We start from the raw sequence: 11,513 nt of genomic DNA, 5'->3' as shown, positions 1-11,513 counted from the left end.
CTGGCATTTAGCTAGTAAATATTTTTACTCCAGTATCAGACTTTAAAAGCCCAACAGTTCATTATAACATACAAACTATGAAGGAATTATCATGCTCCTTTTTGCTCAATTTCAATGATTGAAAAATAGTCTGTGAGAAGTCCATGTGTAGAGTCTTTAGTGGACAGTGCAGGACATTTGAGGATTTAAGTACATACAGTGTGTACATACAGTGTGTGGATGTATTACAACAAAAAATAAATATTAATGAGAGAGCAGCCAAGAATATTCTCTATAAATGCTTTTATTCAGCTGCTAAAATCTATTTTACATATAAATACATACATACAGAGAGATTACACTGTTTAATGTAAGCATACTGCTGTCCAACTTTACATATATATTCTCTATACAACTCTAATGAAGATGTACTCTTCATTAACATTCCTTTCACTAATCCTACCATCGTAGAACACTGGCATGTCAAACATCAGTTCTGGAATCTAATGGGATAAATTCGATCACCACTGAGGCCATTTTTGGTGCTGCTGAATTTGGATTTTCTTGAATCCATCTTGCACCCTCCCTCCCAAACTGTGCACCCTCCCTCCCACCTTTACACCCTCTCTCCAATCCACCTATACTTCCACCAACCTGCACTTCATAAAATTCCTGTACTTCATTCACAAATAATCTGTTCTTTGTGTGATATTTATGATCTCATTGCCCATCTGGATAATGCTTCTTAGTTCACATATGATAATACCATCTCATAGGATAACACACTCTATGCAGACATTCACCTACAATTATAGCTGTCAATAAATACACCATGTGAAATCCTGTCCTTTATTCACAAATATATCATCTGGCCTGCCTGGTGTGATTCTCTATGGATTACTCGTCGTATTTTCGTTGTGAATTTATGATGAGCACCCTTCTTCATCTGAATGGCTGTAGCACTGATTCTGTGTGTGCTGTGTGCGAGGATTCTTCAAGGACATGGATTACTCGTCGTATTTTCATTGTGAATTTATGATGAGCACCCTTCTTCATCTGAATGGCTGTAGCACTTATTCTGTGTGTGAGGATTCTTCCAGTATATGGATTATATGAGTATATGGATTACTCGTAGTTTCTTCGATGTGAAGTTATGAAGAACACCCTTCATCTGAAAGGCTGCAGCACTGATTCAGTGTGTGCTGTGTGTGAGGATTCTTCCAGTATACCAGTGAGGTCGCTATAAGACTGTAGGGCTGAGTCACTCACAGAAGCTGTAAGAAGAGCAGTATGTTAATGACCTAATAACAACAACCTTGGACTTAGGGGTTAGGGTGTCTGTTGTTGGAACATATCCTTAAAATGACATGGGCATTGGAATGGAGAGATATCCAAGACTGTAAATTGCAATGCCTAAGCAGAGTTCTTCATTTAATGATTGATAAGACATTAGCTACCGATGGTCTGGCTCCTACATTGACTAGTGGCTCTCACAAGGACGATGAAAAAATCTTTCGGGACCGTTCTGACATGAATATTCCCATCACATTTATTTCCCAGAGAAGGATTAAGTATCCTTGTTGCTAATTCTTCCATAGTACATACCACCATTATCAGGACTGACACTTATGGCAACCTTTAAATAACTGTAGCTGGTTGTTGCTTCCCTGATAAACTTTGTGCATATTTCCCCCACCAGCTTCATATTGAGTTCTCACTTTAGTAACGAGTGCGTAGTTCCATACCAATGCTACGCAGCATCTCAAGTGGGGTAATCTGGGTTATTATTAGCTATATAATTATAATTAGCTATATAATTATAGATATAATTAGTTATAATTAGCCTACTCAAAGGACACCAACTGAATAATCCAGAATCTGATGCTACTACTGCAAGGTTTTGTAAACAGTCATCTTTTAGCCAAGATGCTGAGGAGGCTCCAATATCAACATTTAATTTGGTGCTAATTGAAAATATCTTAAGAACGGTGTAAAATTTTCAGCATGAATGACTATCTTTAGTCTCAAAAGCATGATGTTTTAACGATACCGATGATCTGTGCACCATTTTCGATACTGTTAAAGAATCTGTTGTGATGCGAAATGCAACACACTGACAGTATATATTGTGTTCCTATTCAACAGTAAAAGCATTTACTTTACAACAGATCAAGCTGCTCCAGTGATGGTAAACAAGGCTCACTTCCCTAAGTTGTTGACCTGATGCAAAAGGCATTCTTACCTATTGTACTCAGAGTATCTGATATGCCCTGCACAGATTCTGAATGTTCCACATAATCTGTTAAATGCTGGAAGGAATTTCTGACTGATTGCAAATCCTCCAATAACTGCAAAAGAAATGAAACACAACATTTTTAACTCAAAACTTCTACCACAAGAAAGATATCAAAAAGCAAGAGTAGACAGAGGCCACATGCTGAGTCACTTATTTTTACAGAACACACAATTTGTTTAGTTTTTTAAGCCTCTTCACAAACTATCAGTCATGGCACAATCAATGTTATTACTTGATGTGACCATTTTCTTGTTTCTACGATAGCTTAACTATATTCTGATCCACAATATCGTGGGTAAAGTTTGTAGCTTTCTAGGCAACCAGCATGCCAAATATAGATATATATATCGGCCACTTGTGCAGTCCAAAACTTATGTCTTACACATATCTTAAACATTCATTGAAATTATGAGTTTAGGTAGACTAAACCCATGTGATTTAGGTAGATGAATTTTCCAAAGTAAAGTAAATACAAAAGAGAGAAGGTAGATTTGTGTTTGTGTTTTTGTGTTTTTAAAACACAATTTTACCCTTGACTTGTATGAACCACTGAGACCTTGTACTAAAACGTTTAACAAAGTATATCAGAAAACTGAGAAGCTTACATACCTGTTTAAACTCTTGGAGCAGACCATGGACCCTCTTAGCAGATGGTCCCAGGGGTGTGAGCCTAGGGGGGTTCCTGTTGCACCAGGGTCTCATCTCAGCCTCAAAGGTATTGATGAAGGTAGTTATCAACTGTGCTAGCTCAGATAAGACCAGCTTCAATGTCTGACAGACTGTCTCCATAGAATGGCTTTGACCACTTTCATATTTATACTATAATAGCAAACCAAAAAAGAGAACAAAACATTTTCTTCCTCAGAATGGAGAAAAAATGACTAAGAGAATCACTTTGGGTGTAAACCGGTCCATCGACAGAGGCCTGAGAGAAGTTCTCTGTACAATGACTTTTCATGTTTATTACTAACATTGGTAAGAATGTTTGGTAAGAAATTATTTTTTTCTTGCTCAGAATGACTATACGAAAGTTAGTATAGAGTTATCTATTCAGATATTGCAGATATTTTTTTGGCCAGTTATTTGCAGATATTTTTGCAGATGTTGTCCAGACCTTCCTTCACCAGGAGCTAGACTGTCCTGTTTATGCCCTCCCTCTTTGCGACTTTTAGGGGGACTTTTCAATAAACAATTGATGTACTACTAATGTTTAACAGATTTCTAAAAGTCCAACATTATCATTTAGACCAAGTCACCTAAACTTGCAAACATTGTTCCCACTTTGGCCCACATCAGACTTAATGAAAAGCTTTCTAGGTTCTTACCTTAGTCTTTAGGTCATCTAGTTGTTCCTTGGACTTGATAACATTGTCCTTCATTTCAGAGAGTATATTATCCAACTCCTTGAGAGACGGTGGAGTTGCTCTGAAAGAAACGAATACTCTACGAGATCAGACATTGAAATTCATCTTTGTTAGAGAGAGAGGCATTCAATGCCATCTGTCTATCAAATGGGTCGTATTAAATAAACACTGTTGCAATATCACTTCTGTTGGAATGAATCAGGGCCAGTGCTAAGAAAAGAATATAGGACTTGAATAATACCATAAACCTCATGTGGCATATATTGTAACAATCATATATGTGTCCTAGAATATCTGTGATAACACAACCGTTTTTTTCCTTTCAGTTTACAAAAAAGCAAACTTTGGACTGCATTAATAAGAATGAATGAAATTATACAATAATTGGTTTCACTTTGTATTTTTCTTAATCCAGCCAGTTGGGACAATTTCCTAATGCTAATACCACTCTAAACTGTCCTCCCTTATCATGCTTTAAAGCACTCATACTAACAGTATGAACAGTTCCTAACCTTGATCTGATAGAAACATGATACTCATATTGCTCATACTGGCAAAACCAGTGCTCTGAAGCTGGACATGACAGTACAGTAAAGAAATAAAATTGTCCCAACTGGGTGTTTACATCATAAACAGTAAAATATAACATTAACCTGATACGTTACTTAAAGGCATTGAAGACTAGCCTCAAACCACGTGCCGCGCTCTGAAAAAGTTAACTTTCCATTGCTTGCAAGTGAAGTTTTCTTCTTGTCACTACAAACTGCAGACAGTAATGAAACGTGATACCTTGTTGCTGTACACTAGTGTCTAATTACCGACGGTAGCAAGCTGTGTGTGTATTTTCTGGGATCGATGGTGGTGTCTAACACTTCTGTTACACCTCATTCGAAACTAGGTCAGATTACCAGCATGAGACGTTTCTTTGTGCGCGAGTCTTCACACCCTTTAAGCCACAGACTCAAGCAACGTTTTGTGCTTTTGTCCTTGCATGGGCAAGGAAATGTTATCATTGCGAACACAACCAGCTGTTCGACACCGATACTGTTCAAGTAACAAACAGGGATTTACAACAAGATTTACTAACAAGCAGAAGCAAGGTTACCTTTTGCCTGTCGTTTCTTCGTGTTCTGCGGCTCTCCGTTTGATGACCTTCAGTAGGTCAGGTGGGAGGAGGGCTTGAGATGAAGGAGCAAATGCCTCGTGGAGGTCTCGTTGATGGGCAAGAGAAGAGATGAAGAGGCAGTCGTGGCTAAACTGCTCTTGCAGGTCCATGGCATCGCTATAACAACAAGAAGAGGAACAAGTTATCAGAAATCAGCTATCTTCTAGCAATCATATATAATTTAATTCTGGTCTCTGATCTATATATAATACATATCATTCTAAAAAGCAGTAAAATTTATCTTTTGCCATGATTTCTTTCAAGCTTATAGACAGACTATTCTTAACCTGCTCAAAAACAGATGTACATTTTATAGTTGAAAACAAAGTCAACCGTTGAAGAAATCCACACATTCAATGATGGTTTTACACGTTATAGTCATGTCATGATGTCACTACAGAGGTTTGGTATAATAAAAAGGTGTTTCTAACCTGGGCATTTGACCATAATCCTTTGCAAATGCTACCCCTCCATTTAAACATGATGTAGGTACTTACCCTTCAATGGAGGAGGGGGGGAGGCATCAATATCATGTACCCATTCATTAGAAATATAAGGTTAGCTTTAGTTTTACCAGTTATGATGGGTATATGCAAATAATATGAAAAGAAACTATGATATGTAAATTGTTTAGTTTTTTTCTAGCATACAACATTGTTACAACTTACAAGTCTACAGCTTGTATTGTCTGTGAGGAAGTCAGAACATTGAATTACATGATTTTACAACATTTCACAGATGAAAGTTTTAATATACATATACAGCAGCCCACCTTACTATACCAGGTTCTTGTTCAGCTTTCCTATGTGGATCTTCACTCATGTCTGTGATGCTGACAATGTCCAAAAGCTTGTCCCAAAAAGCTGCTTGCTTGCCGGATGAAGCTGATCCCTGAGAAATGAGTGAAACAAAACAAAACAAAACAATTATCAATCAACTGAATCATACAGTGACAGATGAGGTAATACAAGTGTGGGAGGACATAAATATTCACTGGGTGAAATCCCATCATAACAATAACCTCCGTACTGTGAGGGATGGTCAGAAGATGCTTGCTCAGTTAGGGGTCATGCTTGCATCAGTCAGGGTCCTAAATAACACAGGGTACTCTGCTTCAATATCCACATAGACTTAGTCACAATCCTCTTCACCAGGTAGTCTATATTTAATAGTTTAAATATTACAATACTGCTACCTTACTCACAACAAATGTCAATTTGATACTACACTGAAATTTGATAAGTTTTCATCAATGTAAGTCGTTACCTATTACAATAGATGTGCTACAACTTGTTACATTAGTTCCAAATTTGGCCTCTGAAGATGGTATTTTACTTTTCCAAACAAATATTATAATTTACTTATAATTTACCATAAATTACTTCTTACTCATATGAGTTCACAATATTCTAATTTAACTATACTTCTTACCCATACGACTTCACAAATATTATGATTTAACCATACTTCTTACCCGTAGGAGTTCACAAATATTATAATTTATCTATACTTCTGACCCATACAAGTTCACAAATATTATAATTTCACTATACTTCTTACCTTTATGATTTCACAAATATTATAATTTAACTATACTTCTCACCGGTACGAGTTCACAAATATGATATTTAACTATGCTTCTTACCCGTATGAGTTCAATATCATCTGGGTGGCATAGTCCGAGCATGCTGGATATACTCAACAGCTCTGTAAAAGTAATAACATATATCTTTATGAACATTTTTTTTTAAATCACTCTTTATAAAATTAATATTTCCAAATATGGAATATCTAGGCTAGACCTGTCCCAAATGCCATTCTCCACACTATTCAAATCTCACACTGAATCCAACAGGAAGGAAAAAGACGTTTGCATACAAACTCTGTGTAATATTACATACGAAATGATATATGTTATTCACCTGTGCTGTATCTTGACAATGCCCACACAGTAAATGGATGCAAATTTCACCAGCATACTTAGAATATGGTCCTCTTTCATCCATCAACAATAAATCTTCCTATGGGCTGTCATCTTACTATGCTTCAACAACAAGCATTTGTATACCCCATTATTAATATATGTATTGTCCACCTTTATTACATCCAGTACAGACAACTTATTGAAAATGAAGTACTGTTTTGTGTACAAACCTCTGAGGATTATGTCATAATGCCATCATTTTCACTGGTTTTCAAGTTTGGTAGTCTAACAAAATAGCTTAATACATGTCTCTGGGACCTATTGTTTATATTTAACAGTTGAACTCCATCTCAAGTAGATTGTGGCAAAATTTACAGCAAAATGCAGAGCTTTTTTAGCCCACTTACTTTGGAGTCTGGAATCTAGTCTAGCTTCTGATCCATAGTACTGGTCATCCAGTAATTTTGAGAGCTTTACATCATACCTGGAACAGATAGATAGTTGTAATGTTATCTTCCATATGCTTATATGATTGCCATCAATGGGGTTGACCAGTGACAAAACTGAACCCCCCCCCCTTAATACAAGTGCCCCAACTTATGAAAGCTGAATATATAATGAATGAGAGATTGATGATCAATCATGTAGAATGAAGCAAAATGGTACATACTGAATTGCAAATAGTAAAAAATGGCCATAAGCTATGCTTTAGTATATAAGAAATATTGCAAAAATGAGCTAACAAAAATTAAGAAATTTATAGAAGATTTTTAGCAGGTTTTCATATCACATTGCCACAAATAAGAGAATAGCATTTTAAGGTGTCACAATGGGCCCTGTCAGAGTCTTTTAAGAAAGTATTTATAAACCTGGCGTGCACGCACGTCTGGGGTTGCAAGGCAAGACTACACGGGACCTAAAGTGTATAGGCATTTAACACAACAAATTTACTGACAGATTAAGATATGAAGAAAGACTATGGCAATGGTCACAGAGAATATATTTTGGATGCAATAAAGAAACAAATGTGCAAAGATATGTACATGGGGTGTGACATGCTTTATATTGTAACAAGCACATTTTTTTCCTTATGATTTTGAGTTTTGATGATGCAGTAAATAAGTTCTGTCAATTATTCGGTGTATCAAACACAGCAATAACTAGAAAGGTTTAAATGAATGAAAATGAATGACGAAAATAAGAACAGTGTAAATTTCTACCTTGAGAATAGCCACTGTAAGAGCCTTATTCTTGCCTCTCCTTGTTGAAAGAGAAGTTCTGAAATCCATGTTTCGTCCACTCCATCTGTGTACGGACACCCGAGCAGCTAAATTGATGAAGAATAGAGTCAAAGGACAGATAAAGACAATTTATACAAATTAATACCAGGTTTTAGTTTTCCAAAGATTTGAAACAGGAATCATGAAAATTTCACATCAATCGCATACGTTGGGTCAGATTATATACCACATTACCAGATACACCACAATTCTTCAACTCATGCATTGAACTATGATTTTTGTTTCAACTTTTGGTTTGACTTGTATTGCTAATGTCCAAGAGGCAAGAACTCATGACTTGACCCTGAGTTATGCAGACACTTAGGTCCAGTAATTAAGGATATTTGTCCTATAATTAAATTATATCCTCAATTCATGAGATATTTCTGACATAAATTTGGTTCTTCTTTTATTAACTGCACACTTAAACATGATGACAACTGTCAGTATTCGATTTGGCACTAGCCTATGCCTAAATTATAATTTACATCCTGGAAGATTGCACCTAGGGCCTAGTAGCATGGTGAGTTGGTGACTTCGAAGTTCGGACACTTAAGACTTATAACACCCCAAAACTAAATCTTCTGGTCTAAATCACCAGAAAATATACTTCATATTTTGGAGAATTGTGTTATAGTACGATACAGGGCCAAACTTTCTTTCCTGCAAACTGTTTTCACGTTGTTTTCCAAGAAGATTCTTCGTGATTGTGGAACTGGTATTTCTCTGCTAGAGTATTGCGAAGTTCGGACACGCAACCTACAGTGTGGCGCTGGTGATAAAATTGGTGGCGCAGTTGCTCTTTCAGTAATTATAACAGACTTCATAGATCATCGTCATTTTATTGACAAATATGTAAGTAATTTCTTGCACACAGGTCATTTTGGAGAGAAAATAACTGTAGCTTCGTACTTTTTGGTGAAATTTGGCTCTTCCTGTAGGTTTTCATGGTGAAATCGTGTACATTTCTTAGGGTGTCTGAACTTCGAAGTATGTCAAACTTCGCAATACTGACTATACTAGACTAGACATATAAATAACATGATAAATAATGAAGGGGGGGGGGCTTAAAAATACAAATCTACACATCATTTTGTTGTATATTGGTACTGCAGGGGACAAACTGAAACGAATGACAGCGAATGACCGAATGACAATTGACTTTGTACAGGGTTAATTATCATTCGCGAATGACAGCGAATGACAACAAATGACAACGAAGGACAGTGTTGAGTGGAGATAGAATGATTGACGGAGTGGAGTAAATGCTGTTACTGGTTTTCTGCGCAAAAGATTTGAGGAAAATCGCATGTTACGTGGTTGCAGGGTTTTGGTGTAATTTACGGATAGAAACCACAGGGAGAGTTTTTGTGTGAGAATGCGCTTGAGTGCTGTGCTTTTTACCTCTGTAGATTTATATAGAAAGATAACTGAAGCGTTTCAAGATTATAGTATTGTTAGTTTCTAACAATTAATATCAGAAAAATGAAGTTAAATTTACTTTTTAAAATCAGACTTACAATTTCGCTTACTATAAGGTGCATTTGTATCTTTTCCGTACTTTACTAGATCTATATACCCACGAAGTCTGAACTGTGATATCCGGTTGAAGCAAATGTCTGTGCTGTCATTACTGTCATTCGTTTTAGTCAACACAATTTTTTAGTGTGTACAACATATTGTCATTCGTTATGTGTAACGCAATTGTCATTCGTTTTAGTAACACCCTACTGCAGCCAGTATAACCGAGTTGTGAATCATTTTTGTATTTCTGGTTGAATCCGAGTCATCCCGATTGGGAGAACATCACAGATTTCCATTTCAGGAGCTAGCGGTCACACTCAGGCAGCTAACCTAAGTAGTCGTGCCTAAATGTTAGACCTTAAAATACATAGCCTAACCTTACTGTACACAGTTAAGTGAGTAGGAAACTAGGCCTAGCGTAACTTAATGTCAGACATATAAACAAGCATGCTCTGACGAAGCTGAATATTAACGAAATGTTTAAAATTGTGCCAGGAGAAGGATAATATTTTCAGACTGTGCGTTGTACCGTTAATCGCTCTTTAAAAGACTTCCCCCAAAATGATGGTGTTTTCTTCTGTGTTGAAATTTCCGCCATTTTACCAATCCCGTTTGAAGAGGGCGTCCTATAACTAAAGTTCCTGCAGTTAGAAAGCTTCGCTCAGATTCCACACCTAAGAAGTGTTTCCTCATTCGATCCCGTCCCCAAATATTACGATTCGATCACTATTCATTCATTGTTATCTGTTACGATTAACTCTACAATACACAAACTAAAATGTCCATCGTTTTCTGTAATACTTGCATATGGAAAATAACAGTAGGCTACTAGTATCAGGCGCGTATCCGGGGGGGGCGTTGGGGGCGCGCGCCCCCCCCCGGGTAAGAAAAAGAGGAGAGAAAAAAAGAGAAGAAAAAAGGGAAAAAGAGGGGAAAAAAGTAAAGGAGGAGAGGAAGGAAGGGAAAAGAAAAAGAAGAAAGAGAGAAAAAGGAGAAAGTAGAAGGTAAACGCCAAGACACCGGGAAGAGAAAAAGGAACAGTCATAATTATAGCGCTGATCCCTATTACATACACAGGGTAGCCAGTGACAGATCGAGGATTACGGAGGGGACGTGCGCCTCACCCTACTCCTTACACCGACAACTCCATTTATGACGTTTTCATTTTTCCTCTCTCACTAATGTATCAATATATATACTATATATGGTCTATCTTAACCAACTGTGGCTGGTCTTGAACTCGACCGAGTCGTCGGGAAACATGACGCAATTCGGGAAGGGGCGACCGCTCCCCCCCCCCCCCGAGCAAATTTTCTTTATGATATCGCTAGTAATTTTCAAAATAGAAAATGCTTAGATGCAACTTACAAGGCCTGGGAAGTGTCATTTCCAGCGATCTGGGATGCATTTTCGGTCAAAAAGTTCTTGTACGCGAGAACTCATGGTGGCGCTACGCTTAGATAGTTTGCCTACAGACTTCGCCCCTCCCTTGGCAAATTACTCGATACACGCCTGTTCGAATTTGTAAAGTAAAGAGCAGATATCACATTATATCAGCCTCAAAACTGTCTATGTGTGTAGTCAAAGGCGTAGGAGCCCAATTAGATTTGGGCGCTGTAACGGCTTGCCCGCAAAATATAACCAAAATTTTTCGCGCGCGAAGCGCGCGTTCAACGTGCTCATGTCAATATCATATAAGCAAGCATCGGTTATTACATCGCATGCCATCGTGCACCGTACGGTCCGTAAAGGTTGCGCAGTATACCACCGGATGCTAAAGTAAACAAAGAAATGTCTTATGTAGATAGGGAAAAAGCATGGAGGTCCAATTATGTCAAAACTCTCTTTTACATTAGTAATTGCGAATTAGTCGGACAAGCTTAGAACTTTATTTTAATTACCAAGGCGATAATTTTTAAACTATTCATTACCTTAAGCTACATCATTGCAATTTATTTTTCTTTCAGTAGGTGCCCTAAAA

General features: G+C 37.3%; 1 protein-coding gene across 1 annotated transcript; it reads right to left on the bottom strand.

The window, feature by feature from the left end:
* Window positions 1–262: 262 nt before the first annotated feature.
* Window positions 263–10,215, bottom strand: LOC139961085 (HAUS augmin-like complex subunit 7). Its single transcript, XM_071959958.1, has 10 exons — window positions 10,062–10,215; window positions 7,949–8,055; window positions 7,136–7,212; window positions 6,450–6,511; window positions 5,577–5,695; window positions 4,745–4,921; window positions 3,601–3,700; window positions 2,885–3,094; window positions 2,222–2,327; window positions 263–1,253 (listed from the first exon to the last, which is right to left on the bottom strand). Exons 1-10 carry the CDS (start codon window positions 10,128–10,130, stop codon window positions 1,147–1,149), a joined length of 1,134 nt encoding a protein of 377 aa, XP_071816059.1. The 5' UTR covers window positions 10,131–10,215; the 3' UTR covers window positions 263–1,146.
* Window positions 10,216–11,513: the final 1,298 nt, after the last annotated feature.

This window comes from Apostichopus japonicus, chromosome 20, assembly GCF_037975245.1.
Source record: "Apostichopus japonicus isolate 1M-3 chromosome 20, ASM3797524v1, whole genome shotgun sequence".
In the NCBI taxonomy this organism is placed as follows: Eukaryota; Metazoa; Echinodermata; class Holothuroidea; order Aspidochirotida; family Stichopodidae; genus Apostichopus; species Apostichopus japonicus.
This window is presented reverse-complemented; position numbering and strand designations above follow the sequence as displayed.